The 26,287-nt window shown below is 35.8% G+C and overlaps 2 protein-coding genes across 4 annotated transcripts in view; one reads left to right on the forward strand and one right to left on the reverse strand.

The window, feature by feature from the left end:
- Positions 1-4,859, reverse strand: part of NME7 (NME/NM23 family member 7) — a 169,141-nt gene extending 164,282 nt beyond the window's left edge. For 2 of the 3 annotated variants that reach the window (XM_076000367.1, XM_012783896.3), the window contains exon 1: positions 4,729-4,859. In XM_076000367.1, coding sequence (XP_075856482.1) covers positions 4,729-4,731 — 3 coding nt within the window. In that variant the 5' untranslated portion in view covers positions 4,732-4,859. The remainder of the gene's footprint in view (positions 1-4,728) is intronic. The other variant, XM_012783897.3, reaches the window with a different exon arrangement.
- A 128-nt stretch (positions 4,860-4,987) lies between these two features.
- Positions 4,988-26,208, forward strand: BLZF1 (basic leucine zipper nuclear factor 1). Its single transcript, XM_012783894.3, has 7 exons — positions 4,988-5,316; positions 6,456-6,536; positions 12,864-13,303; positions 14,990-15,189; positions 19,320-19,448; positions 21,117-21,336; positions 25,981-26,208. The coding sequence occupies exons 2-7, from the start codon at positions 6,506-6,508 to the stop codon at positions 26,164-26,166; spliced, it is 1,206 nt and encodes a 401-aa protein (XP_012639348.1). The 5' UTR covers positions 4,988-5,316; positions 6,456-6,505; the 3' UTR covers positions 26,167-26,208.
- Positions 26,209-26,287: the final 79 nt, after the last annotated feature.

Raw genomic sequence — 26,287 nt, forward strand, 5'->3', positions numbered from 1 at the left:
GTAAATAAGAAAGAAAGGGTGAGGGATAAAAAGGCAGAAAAGGGAAAGAACAAAAGCTACATGTAAGAAAAATTAGGGTATTATATTAATCCTTTCCTATTTAGTTTTGCAAACACTACCGTTTCCTGTTAAAGAAGAATGTAACAGGCTCTAAACTGCATTTTAATAAAAATATAGGAAAAAAATATTTTTTTAAGTTTCAGAATTCTAATTTAAGCTCTATACTTTCTGAGTCAATTTAAGTAAATGAAATCCTGCAGAACTTTAGAACTGAAATATTTCCAAATTAGCAGTTCAAGTAACAAAAGGAATTCTTCATGAATACAAAGCACATGCCAAAGAGATTTTATAAATGAGTTATAAAATTAGAATAAACTTTATAAATAAAGTAGGAAACTGAAAAACTCTTCATGGAATAAAATCTTGTTCTTTAGTAATCATTAAACTGTCTTTGAAGGCTCTGTTAAAACAACTTTGAGGCATTTGTACTTTGAAGGTCTAGATAATTCTTATGGAACACAGCAGATAATCTTTTAAAGTCCTTTTATACTAACAGGTCATCTAGGGTAACAATATTGAAATAAATGCTATATTTTAGAAGACACATAACATTCAGATCTGTTAGGCAAATGGGTCTTAGAATTAACTTTCCTATTCTCTTTATACACGAAAGTAAATAAATTGATGACTCCAGGATATTCCGCATTTTAAGCAACATAAATGAGAGACGTTGTAAACCACAATTGCTTCTCTCTGTTTCACAATAAATATGGTTCTAAAATTTGTGACCTGAACTTAAAGCTGGTGCTGAAAGCCACAACGGTAACAAACTAGATGCAGACAGAAGCTGATCGATTAAATGGCGGTGGTCAGGAAGCCACACCAGCAGAATCACCTCCATCCTTAGCTGCTTACAGAGAGGACATCGTCCCTTGCTACAATATATCCGCCAGTGGCTACACTGGACACAAAGAAGCAGCATCTATTTCTCTTCTTTTCCTAAAGGCCCACTTTTTCTAATAAAGGATTGACAGCAAATGATGTAGGAGAGAGAACTGAATGCAAAAAGAAACTTGAAAATTTTACTCTAGCCAATTTCAGCCTTTTTTTTTTTTAATTCAAAGCTTTTTCTGCCACACAATAAGAACACTATCACTAGGTCAAAAGAAGAATAAAACAATCTGCATGCCTTGCTTGATATTTGAACTATTTTGCCTTCGAAAGTATATATTTTCAAAGTACACTGTACCTTAAACTTTGTAGATCATGACTCACAGTGAGAAATCTATTTTACAAGAGAACCCAGTACACACACATTACATACACAATTTAAAACAAAAAAAGTTCATGAAAGTTACCCTTATTACATTAAACAAATATGTTAGGTTGCTATTTTATGTCTTCTTTTTTCATGCTGGCTACATACCATAAACTAATTTCATGGCCTAGCAATGTGCCACCACCTATACTGTGAGAAACACTGCTCTATATACACATGTGGTCTGGTCTCTGCTTACCTTTCTAACTGCATCTCATGCTACTCTTCTTCACCACATACCCCTAACTGCAGCTCCCCCCACCAAACCACCCTACTACCCAGTTTCTATTTTTTTTATTATTATATTGAACCAGAAGTTCCCCAAATATGCCAAGCTCTTTTCTGCCTCAGAGCCTTTGACCTTGTTAGTGCTGCCTGGGGCACTTCCTCCAGATCACTGCACTTTGTATCATTCAGGTTTTAATACTAAGGTTCCTTCCTCAGGGGGGCCTTCGTTGGCCACCTAATTTAAAAGAGCCACCACCTGCAACAATTCCAGCCACAGAGGCAGCAGGCAGCAGTTCACTGCCCTTAGTATTTCTGGGGAAGTCTGAATAACAAAATGTTAGGCAGGTGCGCGCACGTGTGTGCGCGCACGTGTGTGCGCGCACGTGTGTGCGCGCACGTGTGTGCGCGCACGTGTGTGCGCGCACGTGTGTGCGCGCACGTGTGTGCGCGCACGTGCGTGTACATACATGCATGCACAGAACACGCACATCAGTATTTAGCAAATATCACTTTCTAGCTCCCTATGCCACTGCATAGGTCACTGAACTCTACTGAAATTCTATTGCATTTGCTTCATGACAGCTTTTCTGACTCTCTGAGAATTGAGGACTCAATCCTCCAATGTCCCCAAGTACTTTGTATTCTCTAAGACCATTTACCACATTCTTATTTGGTTTTCATTCAGCAAACAATGATCTAAGCAATAGCAGTGAACAAAATAAACATCCATTCCTCTAACAGTTCACAGTTTACCATCAGCGACAAATTTATAAACAATTTCAACTGAATGTGGCAAGTATAGTAAGAGAGATGTGTATATAAAATGGTGACAAAAAAGAATAAAGAATCAACCCTAGTGAGGAACGAAGGCATCATAGAAGAAAAGACATCTAAGATGGGTCGGGGAAGGATCGATAAGAGTTTGGGTAGAAAGCAAAGGGGTATTCCATGTACAAGGAACAGCACGTGCAAAGTAGAGAGAAGAGACATACTACTTGTTTGGAGTTTTTCATATATTCAATGAGAGGCAAGTAGCTAAACGGCAAGAGGATAAAAGGAGTCTAGGAAAGAGAAAGGCAAGAGGGAAGCTAGATTATAAGTGCTTCAGGGGTCCTCAAACTTTTTAAACAGGGGGCCAGTTCACTGTCCCTCAGACTGTTGGAGGGCCAGACTATAGTTTAAAAAAAAAACTATGAACAAATTCCTATGCATACTGCACATATCTTATTTTGAAGTAAAAAAACAAATGGGCAAAAACACCCACATGTGGCTCTTGGACCGTAGTTTGAGGACACCTGTGCTAGATCATGGGGGGTCTTGTATGCCGTTCTAGACACTTTACTGTAGGAAATGGAGAGTCTAGAATTTTAAAGAGGCAATTAACATCAACAAATTAGGTTTTTCAAAATTTCTTCTTGTGGCAGAGAAAATAATGAATGGAAGAATTGCCAGACCAGATTATAAAAGACACTATTACAATAGTCAAGGCAAGTAATGAGGAGATACTAAACTACAATAGGATCTAGTGACCAATTGAATATGGGAGATGTTGGGGGAGGAATGTAGGATAATTTTCATCTGTAGTTAGGTTAGTGGTACCATTACCTAACTTGATGAAAATAGGAGAAACCAGGAAGAAAGATAGCAAGTTCAGTTTTGGTCATACTGAGTTCACGGGGCCTTTCAGGTATCCCGGTATAAATGTCCAGGAAGCAACTGGGTTAGGCCTTAGCAGGTCTGAGATGAAAATTAAAATTTTGGAATGAAACAGTGGTATCAGTAGAATCCACCTGTGTGGGCAAAATCACCCATTGAAAATGTATAGGCTAAGACATGATAGAAATTAAGGAGTGAATCAGAGAATGGCATTCAAAAAGCAGGCAGGGCCAGTGAAAAAGAAAGGGAATGAATGACCATGAACCTCAGTTGTCACAGTGAGGCTAAGTATAATAAATTTTGAGAAGTAATCACTGGATTTGGAACTTAAAAGGCCATTAGAAACTTAGCAAGAGCAACTTCATTGAAGCCATTAGAAAGGAAAACAGACGACAGACTTTTGACTGATATAATCACAAATACTATGCTTTCAAATAGTTTGCTGGCAGATAGATGGGAGGATTGGATAATAACTGTAAACTAGAATACAAGACTAAAGGATGGGTAAAAATATAGATCAATGTGTAGGTTGGGGCATGAAGTTGAAAAAATTACCTGTTAAGACTCCATCATCTACTTAGAAAGGAGAAAAGAGAAGGGGAGTGGACAGGGTTTGTAAAGTGAAGGTTTGAAAAGGTCTCTGCAGGAAATGGGCAGGGGGAGGTGGGTTAAAAGGATTGCTGAGTAGTAATACAGAAACAAGGGTACCTAGTAGGGCTCCGTTGCTAAATTCATGGCAATACCCATCTGAGGACAGTAAGCTTGTCATCTTCCAGCCTGTTATCCATAAGTGCTTAAAAGATATGGTAATTAAGTGATTTAACTAGAACCCTCAAACACGTGGGTAAAGTTAAATCACCTGTTGGCTTATTAAAAATGCAAATACCGAGCGTCATTCCTATTCATTTAGAATTTCTGGGGCTGAAACTCAAGCAAGTCAATTCCAGACTCTCTCCAAATGATCCTGAGGGAGAGTTCTATTTAAAAAACAACAACAACAAAACATGGACCTAGAAGGTAATCAACTGTCTAGAAGAGAACTGACCCAACATACACCTATTATTAAATAGCCCTTACACGGGGCATGGGACCGTGCTCTGCCACTTAGGAGATTAAAGACTCCAAGATCTAGGAAGACTCGAATCCAGTGTTGAGAGAGTCACATACACGCCATCCCGTACTCTTGCTGAAGTGCGTTAGTGTGAAGCTGCTAGCGTGAAAAATGCAATGATGAACAATGAAAACATATAAAATGTCCGAAATAATGTATCACCTTAGGTTATTAGACTTGGTGTCTTAGCCCTGTTATATTATTCTAGAGGCTTAGTAGCACCAAAGTGGAATCCAGGGTACTGCAAGAAATAGGGAGAGCTAGGAGATTGCAGGAAAGGCCGGTGGGAAGAGGGAAAGGGATACCGGGGCGAAGGTGAAAGGACCGGGACGCCTCGGAGTGACCATCCGCCCCAAGACTTGGGACGCCCCGTAACCAGGACCCCGGAGCCCTTCTGGCCTCCCCTGGCACTCACCATAGTTTCAGGAGTTCAGCACAAGGAAACTGGTACCGTTGCAACAGGAAGACAGCACCACCAACACCATTATCCTGTTACTTTGGCAACAGGGCCCGCCCACTGCCGAACAGGGCGGGAGACGCACCGCCTCTTCCTCCCAATTGACAGACCCGCCCCTTCACGCTGTCGCCTGGGGCGACGGGACGCTGCATTCCTCCTTGCAGCTCTTCTACTTCCGTTTGGTTGACAGATGACCTGGAAGTTTAAGCGAATACGGAGCTTGAGCTTAAATATTGCTATACAGTATTTTGTTTTAAAATAGGCATCTGTCTACTTTTTCACTTACTAAGGCCTTACATCGTCTGTTCTGTGTTACTTCAGTAACACAGAGTTTAAACGCACTGCAGAGTATGTTTACCTTTCTCGTTTGGAAAAGAATTCCGGAAGCGAAACCCTGAGTAATCGGAAGTGATTAGGAGTGAGAAAGACGCTTGGGCGGGCCGATTTCGGAAGGGAAGAGGAGTGTGGGAAGTTAACGCGGTGATACCGAGCCGAAGAGCCTGTTTAAGTGAAGCCCCTGACACGGGGAGACTGCAAATCTTAAAGGTAAATCCCAGAAGAGGCTTGTGTAAAGAAGAGGGGGTGTTGGAAAAGTACGGAAGTCGAGGGTGGAGCTAGGTGGCCAAGAGTTTTGGATTTGGGTAAAGATTGTTTCCAGGAAGGCTTGTTCAGACAGGAACTTCGGTTTCCATTTACTGGGACAGCCAAGCAAAGGTTGACGTGCGTGTAGCTTCCCCGCCTGCCGCTTTCATACCTGGTACCTATTCCCCTCACTCTCCCACCCGGTATTTGCCGGCAGACACTCTCTGGGCTCCTATATTTCGCGAAGCAACTTCCAAGCGCGCTTTCAGTGGTCTTTGCTGTTACGAAGGGTCTTTTGTATACCTGTTTTCAGAGCAATAGATTGGATAAATGAAAGAGGGTTTGTGACTGATAAGGAATGTAGTCGTGGGAGACCCTGTGCTTTGTCGCATCGAGTACTGGGAGTGATTTTTTTTTTCTGGTGAAACCAGTTTGTCATCTAATATACAGTTCATCGTATTAAATATTGTTGTGTTAGTATCCCTTTCCTTCTAGTGCTCTCCAGTAAATCTGAGTGTATACTGTGTAAAGCCGTGCATACATTTCTGAAAGCATGTGCCCAATGTATGTTTCTGTTTTTACTGTTAGGGGCTACACCGTTTTAATTTTACTACCAAAAAAGTACAGGTTAAGTTATAGTAATATTTTTGTCGCTTGTTAAACATCTAAACAGAAGTTCCTCTCTGATATATGTGTGTGTGTGTATATATATATATAGAGAGAGAGAGAGAGAGAGAAAACAAATTGTTTCAGCATGTCTCCTAAGAAAGTAATTAGTTTAAAATTCTTGTTGTCATATCAATGATACAAAAGCCTCTACAGTAATAACTTCATTGCCATTGCTGAACTTAAATTCAGGACACACCTCTGCATTGGTGAGGATGGTGAAACAGAGTATTTAAAAATAACCCTAATTTTCTTTTGAGACATTTGGTAGACATAATACCACCTGTGAGAAGGGGATATGTGGGACATTTACCTTCCTAAATGCTTGTGTACTAAATGCAGAAGCAATTAAAATATCCTAACGTTTCAATTAGAAGCACTCAGCAAATGTGTTTATATGATATTATTTTAATTCTTTTATATGTATACATTTCTAGGCATTTCAGTAGAAGACTTGGAGTGCATTTTTATTGATTAAGGGGGAAAAATGACTACTCTTAAAAGTTTAGAAACCAAAGGTAAGTGTTCTTCTTTTGATGATAATTGTTTTGAGAACATGAAATTTATGATATGAATGTTTGAGCCAGGTAACTAAACCTCATGGATTCCCTGAAAATCATTTGTATTTCAGATTATTTTATACTTATTTTGTAGTGCATTGTTTATATTTCAGTACTTCAGATATACAAGTGAATATTAACATCATTAGTTAATATTAGATGACTACTCTTAAAAATTTAGTGTAAAAACAAAGTTTTACAGCTGTATTCCCTATGCACTAGATTAGGATTTAAATAAACAAGAATATATATTTTTAAAGATTTAAGTAGATGGAAAAACAACTAGCAGGTATCAAAGACCTCCTTCATGTTGTATTAGTTTGCTAAGGTTGCTGTAACAAAATACCACAAACTTCATTGTCTCACAGTTCTGGAGGCTAGAAGTCCAAGATCAAAATGTCAGTAAGGCCATTCCCCCTCTGAAAGCATTAGGGAAAGATCTGGTCCTGGCCTTTCTGCTAGCTTCTGGTGATTTGCTGGCAATCTTTGGTGCCCCTTGGCATGTAGACTTACCACCGTGGTCTTTGCCTTCCTGTTCACATGGTATTCTTCCAGTGGGCATGTTTCTTTGACCAAATTTCCCATTTTTATAAGATAGCAGTCATTGGATAAGGAACCCACCATACTCTTGTATAATTTCATCTCAACTAATTACATCTGCAGTGAATCCTAGTTCCAAATAAGGTCTCATTCTGAGGTACTAGGGGTTAGAACTTCAACATATAAATATTTGGAGGGATACAGTTCAAACCATAACACTTGCTAAATACAATAGACACTTTTTAGTCCTGCCTTGCTTGCCTCTCTGTAATATTTAATACTGTTGATCATTCTCTACCTTCTGAAATACTTTCTTTCCATGACTTCCATGACATCACTTTTATTTTCATCCTACTCTGTGGCCCTTCACTGTCCAGTACATAGTCACATATGGCTATTTGAATTAAAATTTTTAAAAAATTAAAAATTCAGTTCCTCAGTCACACTAGCCACACTTCAAATACTCAATAGCCAAATGTGGCTAGTGGCTATTATATTTCTATCATTGCAGAAAACTCTGTTGGACAACACTGCTCTAGTTATATCTTCTGTGTTTCTTCTTAAGCCTTCTTTCCTTCTGGTTTATCTTTTAAATATCAATGTTTTTTCAGCCCTCTTTCTCTTCTCAGGTCTTTGGTAATTATCTATAGGAATAATTTCAAATCTATCTAAAGCCTTGGTCTCTTCCCTTATGATTCAGACTATTATAACCTAATGTCGACTGGCCATCTTCCTTTAGTTATAGGCAACAGTTTTAACATGTCCCAAAATGAACTTCTCCTGACCCAGCTTATTCTTTGGGTGTAGTGAGCTCTGCAGGCCGGGACCATCAGTGAGAGATGGGAAACTATTTTCTGGAAGCAAGCTAGCAGACCTCCAGCAGCAAACTTAACTTTAGAGTAGGGTTTAAAACAGGGAAGAAAGAGAACGCCAATAAATATTTAATTGAATTTAATTCAGCTGTGTCCAGCAGCATTCCATAAGTCCCCAGAAGATTTTTATAGTATTGGAATAAGCAAATCAGAGATTGTAATGAAAGTAATAAACTGGGAATTTATGGGAAATAAGAGCAATTAAATGATAAATGAAAGCAACTAGCATGGTGCTTGGCAAAAAGTAAAAACTAAATATAATATTATGATTAGTGATTAAAAGTTATTTTAAGTCCTCTGTGAAATTAAATTCTTTTTTATTATTTGTTGTTTGTAATGAGGTTAGAGTTATAAAGCACTTTTACAAACATTTCATGTATTATTAATTATCCAGTAAGGAAGATAATCCAACTATTAGCCTTATTCCTACTTAATATGCTATCTACTGTTAGTGAACAAAAGTTGCTTTTATTGCATGGCCTAAGAAAAGATGTACTTATCATGGTTGACATTTGTCAGTTGTACTTCCTATAACTCCCCAGGAGAAAACCGCAATTGTTTATTTTAGTGACAGAACTTCCTCTCAGTGGAAGTTTGAGCAATACTGTCATCAAAAGAGGGGATGTATCATTGCTGCTAGGCCTGTTTCTGAAGGGAAAACATAAAATAAATAGTAATAATTAGAAAATTAAAATCCAAAACTTTTTGTGGGTATAAGATTAAAATTAAAGCTATTAAAATCAGACAGTTTAGTAAAATAGACCAAATAGGAAGGTCTGAGGCATTTAAATATTTATAATTCCAAAAAATAGTCTCACTGTAATACTAGTTCTGTAGAATAAGTATTAAGGATTTCAGGAGCAGATAAATTTGGGAAATCCTGGATTAAAGGAGGAGTTAGTCTGGGTGGGGTGGCTCACACCTGTAATCCTAGCATTCTGGGAGGCAGTGGAAGGATCGCTTGAGCTTAGGGGTTTGAGACCAGCCTGAGCAAGAGCGAGACTCTGTCTTTACTAAAAATAGAAAAATTAGCTGGGCATGGTGGCACATGCCTATAGTCCCAGCTACTCAGGAGGCTAAGGCAGATGGATCGCTTGAGCCCAAGAGTTTCAGGTTGCTGTGAGCTAGAACTAGGCTGATGCCACTGCACTCTAGCCTGGGCAACAGAGTGAGACTCTTGTCTCAAAAAAACACACACAAAAAAAACCTCAACAAGTTATACTACAGAACTTCTCAGAGCCTTTAATATATTAATGTACACTCTGAAGCTCCAAAGAGGTGTAGTATGCAGCATTACCCACATTTATTTGAATGTGGGAACTCTTTATCCATAGAGCCTGTGGCAAGAAGAATGTGTATTTCACTTCAGTAAAGGTCGATCTAACACTTAAGGCCATTGTCTGTAACATATTTTTGTAATTTAATAACTAAACTTTATTAAGTGATATTGAAGACATTTAAAAGTATCAATTTAAAATTAAGAAACGATGATCCCTAATTTGTTTAATTGTATTATAGCTGAATTTGCATAGGTTCTGAACAGTCTTTCCAGCTATAACCAAGTTAGGAATTAATGATTTAGTGTAGTGGAAGAAAAATTAAGCAGTTTTTAAATGAGTTAGTTATTGGATATTAATGTGAAATTTTCTAGGTAGTCTATTAACAGATTAATGAGCTTCATTTAGCATTTATTCATTTTCTGTGCCAAGGACCATTGCATTAGCTGATGATGCAAGATTAGGAAGCAATCCCTACACTGAGGGGCTCCCAACAGTCTAGTCTGCAAAAGAAACAAATTATTTTCAAAATACACACTATAGTATTTGTATTTGTATTATTCTGAAAGCACCAAGGTATAGGAGAAGGGTGAGGTTAAGTTATTTGTCTAAGATAGTAGATATTTAAGTTATTTTGACTTAGAGTCTGGTGTTCTTCCCACTACCCTGTCCTGCTGATTTAAAGTACATATCTTTGTAGATTTACAGTTTTATGAATAAAGGAGAAATATTTGTTCAATGAAAGATTATAAAATATTCTTTTTTGCCTCCATATTCTAGAGCAGGGGTTGGCAATGGTGGCCCTTGGTCATCCTGAGAATATTTGCAATCAGTTTGATGATAGGGAACACTAACTTTGAACCACACTTAAGCCATATATTCTCCTGAATAAAAAATAATTCTGTTTTTCTCATTATTAGACCTATGCTACAAAAAATAAACAAACCCTGTATTCATTTATTATTATAGTTTGAATTTCATCAATAAAATTTTTTTCCTCTTTATAGAAATACCTCTATAGTATTCTCAATTTTACCTTTTGGTCCACAAAGCCTGAAATATTTGCTATCTAGCCCTCTGCAGAAAAAGTTTGGCCAACCCCTGTTCTAGAGTGTTAGACTAGTGACCTTATATGTTCTTTCCCTACATTTCACCAGTCCTTGGGGAAGGCAGTAAAAATAAGCCATGAACTTTTGATATGTTTTAATTTATTGACAGTGATCACAGGTGGAAATAATAGTGATGAATAATTTAAGGATTGTTTATTGATTCCCTTCAAAGAGTGAAGAATAAGGTTTGACGTTTTGCTTTATCTGGTACCAAAAATCTTTGTCTTCCCACTTGAGAGAAGGGAATTGCTCATGAATGTATCCTGGGTTGTGCCTAGTGCATATGTAATAAAGGTTTCTACGTGTGTCACAAGGAAAAATAGAATTATGAAAGATAAGTTGCTAGTTGAGAAAATGTTAAGCCATTGCTCTCATGGCCTGCTTGCCTATGCACATTAGCTAGAGTCATAGTAATTACTGAGAGGGAGCTGCCATGTGATATGTAATACAACTTTGGTATTTATAAATACTTGAGTAAGTAAAGCAGCTTAAGTAAAGTTAAGAGTAAACTGAGGTTGAAACAAGTTGTTTGAATTTCTTGATTGGAATTTTACAAGGTATTTTGTTTGAAAAGAGATTTGTATTAAATACCCATTACTTTTTTGCCTTTTAAATTTAGCATTAACCATTTTGTGATTTGTTCTTGAATCTCTACATTAGTTAAAATTCCAACTTTTCCAGAAAAGTTATAACTTGCCTAGAACTCCTGTTTGACCATGATGGAAGTATCAGACCTGTTTCTTATTACCTCAGCCTCATCAATGTGCCTGCAATATGGCTCTACTGTATCTTTTGTTATTGATGTTTTTTATTAATCTGTATTTACATGTGATTCTACATTGCTTCTTAAATGCGTGAATGTCTTACTGACCAAATGAATTTACATTAGATAAAGTTAAACATAAAATCATATTTTAAGAACATTGGAACAGTCCTTTATTTTTAAAACAATTCAGTGGAAATTTTCCTTGTGAGTGCTACCTGCTATAATGTGTTTTAACTAATATACCAAACCCTTTATGTCACCTTCTAGAGTATTCCTTCGCTTATCATTTTGAAAGTATAGTCAATCCCAAGGCCCAAAGAGTGTTTTAGTTTACATTTCATATAGAAATGACACTATTTTATTCTAATGTAAAATGTTTTCTAAAATAGAACACATTAATCATACCCCAAATGTCTTTCTACCTCCTGTCTAATGCAACTCAGAATTCCCAGAATTTTGCTATATACATAAGAAAAATTGGGGGGAAAATAATCTGTTAAATGAAAAAATAGTCCTATAGTCTTGTGGTACAACTCTAAGACTATCATAAGAGAAAGCAGAATTATTTTTATGACATTAAATAAACTTTATTTCTCCTCTTTATCACTATCCAAAGTTTATTAGGAGTGTTTTTAAGGAATAGTAATAAAAGCAATAGGACCTAACATTTAATGAGATTTTACATTTTGTCTTTTTATATGTATTTCCTATCTCCTAAATTAGGTAGTAAATTTCTTGAGCATAGTGGTCCACACTACCTCACAGAATGTCTGGCTTACATTAGGCATTCATGTTTGCTGCCTGTGACCATTCAGAGTTCATCATTATAACCATTGTTACTGACCTGTATGCTTATCCTTTATTATTCCTCCCCTTGTTGTTTTATCTATTATTAATCAGATATATATTGAGTACTATAGACAAGGCACTTTATTGGGAATATAGTATACCTAAAATAAGTCAAAAGTCACTAGAGGGAATAAGACATCAATAAAATATCTTGAGTATGATATGGTGAAAGTGATATCTAAGAAAGTTTAATCTTTCTTAGATATCACTTAGATATCACAACACAATAGAGTTTGACCTGTGTAAGCAGGACATAAACACTTAAGCCTAAGAATAGGATTGAGTCTTTTCCTAATCAAGTCTCTAGCGTAACATATACGATGCTTTCTCTTACTCCTGTACAAAGCATTCTTTACTAAGAGTTCACAAAATCAGATGAATCAATTTTGTGGTAGATGGTTTTAAATATGCATATATGTTGCTGATATTTATGTTTATATTTAACATTATTGAGTGTCTACAGTATACCAGGCACTTGATCATATTACATTCTTTCTTACTATATCTCCGTAGCATAGTTGTTAACTTTCTCTGTTTGACATACTGGGAAATAGAGATTCATAGAGGATTAAATTTATTTATCTAGGGTTTTACTAGCAAGTAGTAGTCAGAACTAAATACTCTGAATCCAAATCTTTTCATAGTCTACCAAAAGAAAAGCCATTTACTTGAAGAAAGTTTGAACATGTAAAACTGTTCATCTTTTGTAGACGTGATTGTTTTCAAAATTAGTTTTTACTCTGAATTTTTTCCTTTTTTTAATTTTTTTATTTTTAGTGCCAGTAATTCTAAATGTAGAGTATAACATGTCTTGACATTTTCTTCGCATTTCTTTTTGGTAAATAGTTGATGTTTTGTTTTCCCTTTGTTAGTGACCCTTACTTCAACCCCAATCCGAGGAGCAGGAGATGGAATGGAAACTGAGGAGCCACCTAAATCTGTGGAAGTCATCTCTAGAGTCCAATCCAGAAAACATCATATCCCTCAGAGTCCCTGGAAGAAAGCTGTTCCATCAGAGAGCCCAGGAGTTCTTCAGTTAGGGGAAATTCTCACTGAAAAAGCTGTGGAAGTCGAAGCTATAAGAATATTAGTTCCCAAAGCTGCTATAACTCATGACATCCCCAACAAAAATGCAAAGGTTAAGTCTCTGGGACATCATAAAGGAGAATTTCTTTGTCAGTCAGAGGGAGTTATAGAACCTAATAAAGAACTCTCAGAGGTGAAGAATATGTTGGAAAAGCTCAAGAACTCTGAAAGAAAGTTACTACAGGACAAAGAAGGTCTTTCAAACCAGCTCCGAGTGCAGACAGAGGTAAGAACAGCCTTAATAGATTTAATGAGAACTGTTCTTTATAGCTAAACCTTCTAAATCTGTTGTTAGAAAACTGTATTTCTTCATGGAAATGTCATTCATCATAGCTTGTCATTTCTTTAAAATGCTTACTCTTAAATTTCTCATTCTCAGAGCCTCTAGAGAGAATCTATATTGGGAACTTAATCTCTTTAAAGATGAAGATGTCAGGTGCTTCGGACAAGACAATCTATAAGTTGTAAAGTGGGGTTACGTTTATAAATTGCCAGACCAAATATTGACCAAGTTAGTCTTGGAAACTGACTAGTTAGCAGTCCCTATTTTAAAGATCCATAAATATCAAGTATTTATGCCTATGTAGACATGATACTTGGAATAAAGAAAATGATAGTTATTGTGTCTTCATTGTAAATGAAAAGTAATCTATTGTGCTTGGTTGTGTTGCTTTAATCTTTTGATTGCCCTCTCCCTTGTTTCTCTATTAGACTGTACATATTTTTTCTTCTTTATGAATTTTTTAGTTTTAATTTTCTATACTAGACTATATATTTTTTATCAGACTTTATTATTATTTTAGAGACAGGGTATCACTCTGTCACCCAAGCTGGACTGTAGTGGTGTAATCATAGTTCACCATAACCTCAAACTTCTGGGCTCAGGCAATCATCCTGCCTTGCCTTCCCAAGTATCTGGGACTACAGGCATGCGCCACCACTCCCAGCTAATTTTTTAATTTTTTGTAGAGATAGGGTCTCAGTATGTTGCCCAGGCTAGTCTCAAACTCCTGGCCTCAAGCGATCTTCCTACTTCAGCCTCCCAAAGTGCTGGGATTACAGGTGAGCCACCACACTTAGCCTATACATGTTTTTGCTAGATACAAGTCTTCATAGGTGACACCATGGCTAGTGTTTATGGTCTAAATATATTTTTGATATATTTAATAATATATTTTAAATATATTTTTAAATAACTAATTTCTAATTACAGAAGTAGTACATATTTGTTTGTGAACATTTTAGAAAATACAGAAAGACATAATGCATATGGTACTACTTAGAAGCATACCATCCAGATATAACTGAGTAACTATACACGAGTTCATTTGTCTTATAACTCACTTTTTTTCCAGTCATTAATGTTTTCCCATGTCACAGAATATTCTTTTACAATATCATTATTAATTGCAATAGTGTTCTTCAATGGTTCCACCATATACCAATATCTATTATTGGACATTTGTTTCAATTTTTTGTTCTTTTCAGTAACAATGTAAAAAACATAGATATCTTACAAGTAAATTCCTAGGACACAAAGAGATTAATTTACATATGTTTAATAACCACATAAAACATTCTGCCTTTTTTTTAGCAAAATTTATTTTAGTTTACTGACTTTTTTTTCCTTTAAGTGTTGACTGGAAGTAGTGTGTTATACTCATGATAATGATTTCTACTCTTACTACAATAGGCTCAGTTTATAACTACGTGAACAGTAGATATCTAGAGAGAAGTAGATATGATTTTTATATACTATGAAAGTTCAATACTTAATTTCACTTTTCGACATAAACTTTAAATAGTGGAGGTCCAAATTGCACAGAAACACAATTTCTCTTTCATTAATTTTGTTATGTTAAAGTCAGTGACATTACTTTGAGCTTGTTATATTGGTTATATTTTCTTCTAGGTAAATCGTGAATTAAAAAAGTTGCTCGTGGCTTCTGTCGGGGATGATCTTCAGTATCACTTTGAACGTCTAGCCCGTGAGAAAAATCAGCTTATTTTAGAAAATGAAGTTCTAGGTCGAAATACAGCTCAGCTTTCCGAACAGTTAGAACGTATATCAATACAGTGTGATGTATGGCGAAGTAAATTCCTCGCAAGCAGGTATTTTCTATTGTAAATAGTATTTAATTTCTTAGTTTGTGCATTGTTTATCAGGTTTTTGACCTATAACACAACAAAGTATATTGGAATGTAAAAATTTATGACTAAGTACTTCATACAGTGAAGTATGTCAAAGTACTTCATACAGTATTTAAGATGTGGACTCTTCCCTCCTCTGGCTGGTCACATAATCTCCCTAAATGGAGAAGTGTTATAAGGATCCTTCCTTATTCCTGAAGTCTAGGTTACTACTCTATAGTAGAAATCATTCCTACTACCATGTTTAAGACAAAGCAAAACCATAAACTCAGACATCTAGTAAATATTAAATTAACAAAAGGCCAAACTAAATTATTTTTCTTCACTTTCTACCTGAAGAAATCAAATATCATTCCTACTTCCCGAGATAATATTATTTATTTTTATGCTCTGTTCTGATAGCTCTTTTAACTAATAAAACTTCCCCACCTTTTTCTCTCCATGCACAGATAGAAAATTATAATGTTTTTATGACACATTGGATGAAGCTATTTTCCAACAGAGATGAAATCCCCAGCATCCTAGTTCAGGCCTCTGGACACACTGGTGGTTGGGAAACTCTGCTATATATTATGATTCTTTCATCTGTTTATCTCTTCCATCACCTCAGCTTTGAGTTACTGGAGAACAGGATCTGGATGTAATCCATCTGTGTATTTCCAGTGCTTAGCAAAGTACTTCACACATGATATAACTGTTAATTTAAATTGAATCATCTAGAGCGTTCTCACAAAACACCAAAGGTTTCCAGGCTATACTTTAAGAACCACCAATTGTGATAAGTAAATTTTTAGGAAAGTGTTTCTTCATGTCTTAAAATCAACAATACTTTCTATTAGTTGATTACTCTCATAAAGTCCTTAACTTGTTTATTTCCTAATTGTGCTAGTATAGTATGCTATCTAGAGGAATGAACTTACTATTTGTGGACTGTCACACAGATTATTGCAGTATCTTTTAATGTCAAAATTGTTTTCATTTTAAGAAATTTGGTAGTAACTATAATCTGTGACTTAAATTTTAGTTTTAAGATTTTCAGCTAAGTAACCATACTTTAAAATTTTGCTTCAATTCCCTCAATAGAAAACTAGCTAAATAAAATTTAGTACATCCAAAAAATAGAAAACATGAAGTTATTTTTTAAAACCAGGGAAAGAGGGCCGGGCGTGGTGGCTCACGCCTGTAATCCTAGCACTCTGGGAGGCCGAGGCGGGCGGATTGCTCGAGGTCAGGAGTTCAAAACCAGCCTGAGCGAGACCCTGTCTCTACTAAAAATAGAAAGAAATTAATTGACCAACTAAAAATATATATACAAAAAATTAGCCTGGCATGGTGGCGCATGCCTGTAGTCCCAGCTACTCGGGAAGCTGAGGCAGGAGGATCCTTGAGCCCAGGAGTTTGAGGTTGCTGTGAGCTAGGTTGACGCCATGGCACTCACTCTAGCCTGGGCAACAAAGTGAGACTCTGTCTAAAAAAAAAAAAAAAACCAGGGAAAGAAACAGCTCTATATGTGCTAATATGGAAAAATTATTAAGTAAAAAAAGGCAAGATGTAGAAAAGTTTATAATTGAATAATCTCTTTTTGTAACTAAAATGGATATATTTAATTTTTAATATATACTTTCATCTTAAAATATACATAAACTACTTTTTTTCTGGAAAAATGTATAAGAAACCATTTGTTTGCTTGATACACTGAAAATAAAAACTATTGGTTACATATAAAAGAATAGAGATAGTTGGCAGGGGGAAAGACTTAGTTTTCCTTTTATACTAGCCTTTTTTTTATATTTTTAAAGTTTTTTTTGTTTATATGGATTTAGGGGATACATGTGCAGGTTTGTTATTTGGATATATTATGTGGTGGTGAAGTCTGGCTTTTGTATAACCCTCACCAGATTAACACATTAACTACCATGTGAGTTGTATTTAACTTACCTTAGTTTTGAGCCTGGGGCTTTGTGAAGCATATATAACTCACACATCTCTTTACCTTGGGAGCTGCTGGGTGTGTAGGCAACTCATGCTGCCATGCTGTAGCATACGTGTTATGTGACAGGTGGCCCTCGGGCAAAACCCTGCAGTTGGTTGGTGAAAATCTTACTTGTTGATGTTCTTATTGTTACAATTAATATTGACAATTTAATTTTAAAAACATGGATTAAATGAATAGAAGTCAAAAATATTGTTTTTCTGTTTATGTTTACCTTTAAATTATACTAAGCCTGACAAGTCAAGAAAAATACTTTACCCTTATGAACTATTTTTCAGGTTTTCACATTTCTTTTTACATTGCCACTTTTCAAATTTTTATATTACTTTTTCATTGAAAAAAAACACAATTAAAAATAAAAATTTTTTCATTAAATTAGAAAGGATCATTTTGTTTTCAAAATTTTTATTCTGTTTTCACCATAGCCCCAAGGAAAAATTGTTTCCTTGGCAGTCATTGTGTTAATATACATAGTACCAGTTGGGTAATTTTTCATCCTATACCTCTCTCCTACCCTACCTAATCTCCAACGTCTGTTATTCTATTCTCTACGTCCGTATGTACTAATTATTTTACTCCCACTTATAAGTGAGAACATGCAGTATTTAACTTTCTATATCTTGAGTTGTTTCACTTAAGATAATGGTCTCCATCCATGTTGCTACAATAGACATGATTTCATTCTTTTTTATAGCTGAGTAATATTCCATGGGGGGTGTGTGTGTGTGTGCGCGCGCATACCACATTTGTCCAGTCATCAGTTGATTGACACATATGTTGATTCTGTATCTTTGCTATTGTGAATAATGCTGCAATAAACATATAAGTATCTTTTTGATAGAATGATTTCCTTTGGGTAGGTACCTAGTAGTGAGATTGCTGGATCAAATGTTAGTTCTACTTTTAGTTCTTTGAGAAATCTCCATATTGTTCTACATAGAGGTTGTACTAATTTACATTCCCACCAACAGTGTATAAATGTTCCCTTTTCACTGAATCTCCGCCAACATCTGTGGTTTTTTGACTTTTTGACAATGCCTGTTCTGACTGGTGTAAGATGTTGTCTCATTGTGGTTTTAATTTGCATTTCTCTGATGTTTAGTGATGCTGAGCATTTTTTCATGTTTGTTGGCTATTCATATGTCTTCTTTTGAAAAATGTTCATGTCCTTTGCCCACCTTTAGTGGGGCCATTTTTTTTTCTTGTTGAGTTGTTTGAGTTCCTTGTAGATTCTAGACATTAGCTTTGAGGTTCCCAATCCCCCTGGACCACAGACCCGTACCAGTCTATGGCCTGTTAGGAACCAGGCCGCACAACAAGAAGTGACCAGTAGGTGAGCAGGCAAAGCTTCACCTGTTTTTATAGCCATTCCCCATCGTTTGCATCATTCCCTGAGCTCCGCCTATCCCCTTGCCGCCACCTCCCCCAATTCCTCACCTCTGGTCCATGCAAAACTTTTCTTCCATGAAACCCATCCCTGGTACCAAAAAGGTTGGGGACCACTGCATTAGCCCTTCATCAGTTGCATACTTCACAGATATTTTCTCCTATTCTGTAGGTTGTGTGTTTGTCGGTTATTTCTGTTGCTGTGCTGAAGCTTTTTAGTTTAATTAGGTCCTATTTGTCTATTTTTGTTTGTGTTGCATTTGCTTTTGGGGTCCTAATCATAAATTCTTTGCCTAGGCCAATGTCCAGACTTTCTATATTAATATTTTTCTTAGGACGAAGAGGTAATTGACTATGGGAAAATAATTTTTATTTTCCTCTTTAGAGTTTTTCATATTTAAAACCACTTAATTTTTTTCTTTCAAAATTTGATCAATCTAGAGTAAGATTGAGGTGCATTCCAAAAGTCACTACATGGGAAAGTTAAATAACTTTTACCTTTATCAGTTTGTAAATGAATATTTTAACTGAATCTTTTTAAATATTTTTTATGTTCTTTAGTAGTGAAAAGTTAAAAACTGAGAAGTAATTTGATGGTGTTAAGTCTTCTTTATTAGCTTTTAAAGGTGACAGTCACAAAGTAGTATTTAACTTCATTATATTATCCTGTGTTATCCACAGAATTTACATGTAGGGTTTTAATCTATTTCAGGGTAATGGCAGATGAGTTAACCAACTCCAGAGCAGCTTTACAGCGTCAAACCCGTGATGCACACAGTGCCATACAAGATCTCTTGAGTGAACGGGAACAGTTTCGGCAGGAAATGATAGCTACCCAAAAGTATGGTACTTGTTTATATTCTGAACTCCTCTGCTTTCTCCTGCAGTTTTTGTTATTGTGATAGTTTTTTTTAGTGTGTCTACTATGTTTGATAACTTACTGAGTATACATTTTGAGTAGCAATTTAAAATAGATGCCCTGGAAGAGAAGAAGACTAAAAAAAATAGAAGACATGCTTTTCACCTACTTAATTGAAGAGAGAATTAGTTGTATCTATAATAGAAAAAAAAATCTCTGGATTTAAAAGCCGTTTTTAGTTATAGTTACAGTAGTTCTGTATAGTTTTGGGCAGAAGCCACTGAGTGTACCTGTCTCTCCTGTGGAAGGAGATCTTTTTGAAGATTTTCTACAGTATTAGAGTTTATTTTCATGTCCATATACTCCAGAACTATCAAAGTTGATAGTCTTCCTTAAAAGCTCTTTGTATTTTTACATAGTTGATTTATTACAAATAGAACTAATAAGGGTCAAAGAGCAAATTATAGGGGAAATTAGAAGAATGAAAACACAATATATCAAAGTATGAAAAGTTGTGAGAAGTAACTAATGAAGTGTTGGAGGGAAATTTATAGTTTTAAATGCTTGTTTGGGAAAAGAAAAAAGATTTTATCAGTAACTGAAGATCCCTCTTTAAGAAACATAAAAAGTAAATTAAACCCAAAGTAAGCAGAAGCAAAAAAATAATAAAGATGAGAGCAAAAATAAATTTAATAGAAAGCCGAATGCCAGTTCTTTGGAAAGATAAACTTAAGAAACCTCTAGCCAGTCTAATTAGGGAAAATAAAAGGGAGGAGATACACATTACCAGTGTCAGGTATGGGGTGGGGAGGTACACTATAGACTCTAAATATAAAAAAGATAATATAGAAATGTTATGAACAACTCTATATCAATAACTTCAGTAATTTAGATGAAACAGACAAACTCGTTGAAAGGCAAGCTACTAAAGGTTAATCAAAAATAAACAGATAACTTGAATAGCCCTCACCTTTAAAACAATTGAATTTGTAATTAAAACTTTCCAGTAAAGGAGATTTTAGGCCTAGATGGATTCACTGGTGAATACTAGTAAATATCTAAGGAAGAATTAAAATCAAACTTACATAAATTTTTTGAGAAAACAAAATAGAAGAAAACAATTTCCAACTCATTTTATGAGGCCAAATTATCTTGATACCAAAACCAGACATTACAAGAAAACCACAGACCAATCTCTCTAATGAACACAGATGTAAAAATCTTTAACAGAATTTTAGTGAATCAAATCCAACAATATAGAAAGAGATTTATATATTATGATCTAGAAGCGTTGGTCCCAAGAATTGTAGGTTAATTTAGCATTCAAAAATTAATTTAACTCACCAAAAAAGAATACTAATATGAATAGCTCAATAGTTGTACAAATCAGATCAGTAGTTCTTATACTAAAATATGAGAACTAAAAAAAGTACGTTTATTAAATTATTTTCAGATAACTGTTTAAAAGAGTAACATATGCCTTTGGTACACTACTTATTTGACCAGACTTTCTAATTTATTGAACTCTGAGAGAGAAAGATACAAGAGAAAGATATGATTTCAGAAATGTGTTTCTCAATTGTTTCCTATTACTGATTTTTGTATTTCATCCTTTTACTAATGTTCAGTGTTCATGTGTGTTCTATGCAGATTACTGGAGGAGCTCTTAGTCTCCTTGCAGTGGGGAAGACAGCAAACTTACTCCCCTAGTGCACAACCCTATAGCACAGCAGAACTAGCGTTAACAAATCACAAGTTGGCAAAAGCAGTAAATTCTCATCTTCTGGGAGATGTTGGGAATAGCAGTCAAAAAAAGATTCCTTCAACAGTTGAATTCTGCAGCACCCCAGCTGAGAAAATGGCTGAAAAGGTAAAGTATTTTCTCTTTTGTAGTCTGTGAAATTTCTAGGGCTGTCCTCTTACTGAAAAGCAACAAATTATAATAGAAAGTGCTTAGCATTAGAAGTTATAAAATGTGAGATCTAAACTTGATTCTCATGGTAATGACTTTGTGATCTTGGAGAAAATGAAAGCTCTTCTGCTTTAATTTTCTCTAACATTATTGCTGTTTTTTTAATAAGGAAAAACATTATTGCTCTATTTTTAATAAGGAAAAATGTAACTATTTTGAAAGAGATCCTATATTTTAGCTACTGAATCATTGGTAATCCTTTTCTCGAGTTCATTATGATATAAAAACCACTGTGTAGAATTTTTAATTTAGTGATCATTAGTAGGTTAGATAACTTCTGATCTAAGAAATTATTTAACTTCCACATATAGATGGGAATGTGCCAAATACTACAGAATCAAATAGTGTATACCTACAGTCCTGGATGAATTCAGGGTCCATGGAGATCACCTATCAAATACCGTGGTCTAACAATTCTGTGACAGCAACCATGTTTATCTCCATTAAAATTCTAACACCCAACTTCTGTGTCCCTTTTGAGCCTTGTCATTTACCAGAACTCTTTCATTAAAATTTTCAATTCAGCATCTCTCTCTGTGATCTGTGATCTCAGCTTTTCTTCTGGCTCTAGTTCTTTCATTGTAACTCCCCTGTTCTTTGATTTTATCATTATTTTTAGTCCCTTGATCCCTATATTTTTTTCTTTGTCTGATCAGCTCACTGTCCTGGTTTCTCTTCCTGTCCTAGCTTGCCTAGACTCCATTTGTAAGTGCCTTACTCCCTTATCCTCCTCCTCAAGTACCCTGAAAACCCCACTCCCGTGTCAGTTCAGTGTTTGCCACCTTTGTTTCAATACCCATCAAAGTATTACTTCACATTTAGAAGATGACTTTGGTACCTAATTCACAGAAGAAACAGGCCACAGGAAGAAAACTGCTTGAAGATCACACTTGATATCTAGAAGCCTACCTATATGGTAACCAGCCTTATATGCATTTCTCTTAAAGGAAAAGGTGTCTTTCCTCTTCTACAATGCATAACTCCTCTCAAGACTCAGGCTTCCCCCTAACAGTTACTCCATCTCTCTATTAGCTCTTTCCTTTTGGCTTAAGAACATGTCCAAGTGTCATTCATGTAAAAAAAATCTTTCCTCTATCATAAGATCTCTGGATATGGCCTTATCACCTTCTATTCACATCCAAAAATGTTGGACAAGTTGTTCATACTTGTTTATGCTCACATACCATTCATTCCTCATTTCCTACCATCGCTTAAACCTGTAGAAGACTTCCTGCTGCACTGTTACTGTATAGAGCACATTCCTTCCTTCAGACTCCCTTGACCTCTGTGACATTACTCTTTCTTGACCTGCACACTACTTCTCTGAGCTCTTCATAGACTTTTTTCCTCTTTAAATGTTTGTTACATAGGAATCTGTCCCCCATTCTTTTGAAACTTCCTTAGTTTCCTAAACGCCATAATCTCCCAGCTCTTCACTACCTCTGTGACCATTCTTTCTCAGTATTTGAAGGGGCATGGGATATCCTCTTTGTGACCACTCTTGAGCTTTTCTCACATAACATACTTTCTATATTCTATAGGGATTATTCTTTTCCCCATAGCTTTATGGTGCTTGTGACATCTCCACCTGAGACATTTTTTCTGAGTCTTATATCCAGCTAGACAAATCCATCTACTTGTTCCACAGATGGCTAAAAGTAGTAGAACAAGCTCTTTTCTCCTTGCTTTTGCATTTGTACACTACCTCCCACCCTGGTAAAAAAAAAAAAAAAAAGAAGAAGAAGAAGAAAAATAACCTTCTTTTGCTGTACTCCATATATTAATGAACTATACCTACTGTATAGTGGTGTTTTCCAGTGTCCGTAGAGTAATGCATATAAAGCCCATAACATCATTTTTACTATTATTTCCTTCATCCGCCTAATCCTATTGAGTTTACAGATCTTATCAGTTCCTTCCAGTTTACCCCCTCTCCCATGTACAAATACATGACCTCCAGCCTAGACTATTGTAATAGCCACCTCAGTAATATCCCCGCCTTGCTGCTTAAACCTGCCTCCAGGCCATCCTTTACTGCCACAGAATTATTTCAAATATGCCATTACAGTCATCACATAGCTCCCCTTCCAAGATCATTTCTCAATTGTCCCTACTACCTTGCATTCTACATTCCAGCAGTGTTAACCATTTCTTATTCCATACATATGTCCTTGTATCTTGTGCTTCTGAACATATTATTTTCTTCTGTCTAGGTTGCCTTTTCAGCACCTCTCTTGTTGCCCAGCCACCTTTAAGAATCAGCCTTCTCTGAATCTCACTGGCAAACTGAGATGTTCCTTATCCAGCCTGCCAATCATGCTTAGTATATATGTCTCTTAAAGCTCTTTATTATATCACATTGTAATTGTTGGATTCTTTCTCTCCCAACTGTAAACTCCTTAACCAGCTGGAGACTATGTTTGTTTATGTTCCTCAAGGTCTGGCGTAATCCTTTGCACATTGTAGGTGCTCAGCTATTTACTGAATGAATCTTTACCTAAAACTAAACTCATCATCTTTATCCAAAACTTTTATTTTTCTTTTTTGATTCTCTTTATTGGGAAATTGTATCACTATCTACGTAGTTGCTGCAATTGCAACTACGTAGTTGCTGTAGTATTTGCTGTAGTTAACCACTCTTTCTTTCCTGAAATACTCTCTTGGTTTATGTAACCCTACACCTTACTGGCTTTTCTCTTTTCTATGACCATTCTATTTCACTATGCAATGTTGAGCATCCAGGCTTGGCCCAGATCCCCTTCATCTCCCAATCCGTTATCCACTACATTCATTTAACAAAACAACAGCCCTTCTTCCTTAGTGTTTCTCTCTCTCTCTCTCTCTCTCTCTTTTTTTTTTCCCTTGAGACAGGGTCTTACTCTGTTACCCTGGCAGTGGCATGATCATAGCTCACCACAACCTCAGACTCCTGGGCTCAAATTATCCTCCTGCCTCAGGCTCCCAAGTAGCTGGGACTACAGGTGTGTACTTTCATGCCTGGCTAATTTTTCTGTTTTTTCTAGAGATGAGTCCTCGCTATGTTGCTCAAGCTGGTCTCAAACTCCTGGCCTCAAGCGATCCTCCCACCTCAGCCTCTCAAAGTGCTAGGATTATAGGCATGAGGCACTATGCGTAGCCTTTTTAGTGTCTCTTGAACCCATTGCTTCAAAGTGCTGTCATTCTCAGCTAGCTTATTACAGTAACCTTTCTTCCTCTATCCTTCTCATGTCTGCTTTAATGCATACCTTTCCACCATCCTATGCACTGTGTATAGAATAATCTGTCTGAAAAGCACCCTGCTTAAAATCCTTCCGCATCACCTTCAAGCTGAAATGCCAAAGCCTTTCTATCCCTACTATTGTCTCAGTCTCTTTCTATTGAATTCCCTAGTCATTTTGTTTCTCTTTCTCTCTGTAAAGACTCATAATAACATTTATAGAGTATTTGAGAACTTTTCTTATTTCCCTTTTAAATTTATAAGCAACTTTAAAGTAAGCTATTCAGTTTTGCTTTTTCTCTAACACTTAACCAACTTCCGTAAAAAATAGGATCGCAAAAACTAAATTGAAAAATAGAGTCTAGTTGAAAAATAAAGGTCCTAAAATAAAATGATGTCTCTTAAATGATGCCAGGACATTCTTAAAGCAGCTGTGGCTCTTTGTGTATGATGCTACCTTAGAAGGAACAGAAAAGTTGCTGGACAACATGAGCACTAAGGGAAAAGGTGTCACCAGCCATTTCTGAAACTTTAAATAAGCTTCATATAAGAAAGAGAGAAAACTCTTCATTTCACAATTTATTTCCAAATGCAGTGCCTACTTCCTTTACACCATAACTCATTGTCATCATGTGATGATGGTTGGGGAAATATGACCATGAGAAACAAGAGCTGTGAGCCAAGTATGTTATCCATGCCCTTAACTGGAGAATTTTTTCAACCCAAGAGTTCCTCTGTCTTGGGTCTCAGTAAAGGAAACAGAATAGGAAAAATCAGAGCAGAAGAATTGTGAAAGCGTGGTGTTACAGAACCCAGGAATATGGCTGTTACCATAAAATGTTACATATAAATTAGAAAAAGAGAAATGAAAAGCCATTGATGTTACAAATAAAAGTGATCAAAGACTTTGAAATAGCATTTTAATAGAGGAATGAAGACAGAATACTAATTGTAAGCAGTTGAATGACAGATTAAGAAAGGGAGGTAGTGAGTACTTTTTGGTTAAGGAAAAAGATTGACAGCAGTTAAGGTAGAATTGATATAACATTCTTTTCTTCTATGTTTTCACACTTTCTTATCAATATCTGTAAAACATGAATTTCATCATTTTTAAAAAGGTAACCATAATTAGACATCATTATTAAACTTACAGCTCTTTAAGAAAAGAGATAAGTTGTCTTCTGAATCGAATTGATCATTCAGGGGTTATTTTTTATGGTAGTAACATATTAAATGGAATTTTATAGGTAATTATACGTCAATGCTACCATGTGCTTTTACAGTCCATACTGCATACATCTGATAATTACTCTTATTTTCCTTAGGTTCTACGCATTTTGGATCCAGTTACCTGTACAGAGAGTTCATCTGATAATGCATTTTTTGAGTCTTCACCAACCACCTTACTTGCTACAAAGAAAAATATTGGACGATTTCACCCCTATACTAGATATGAAAATATAACTTTCAATTGCTGTAATCACTGCCAGGGAGAACTTATTGCCCTTTAACATTCAATATGTTGGAGGCATAGTAAAGATACTGACTTATTACCTAAGAGTCAATATTATTTTAGAGCTGGGGTTCTTATAGTACTAGAAGTAATATCACTTCCTATTTATATAATGTATA

This window comes from Microcebus murinus, chromosome 2 (assembly GCF_040939455.1).
Source record: "Microcebus murinus isolate Inina chromosome 2, M.murinus_Inina_mat1.0, whole genome shotgun sequence".
Taxonomy (NCBI): Eukaryota; Metazoa; Chordata; class Mammalia; order Primates; family Cheirogaleidae; genus Microcebus; species Microcebus murinus.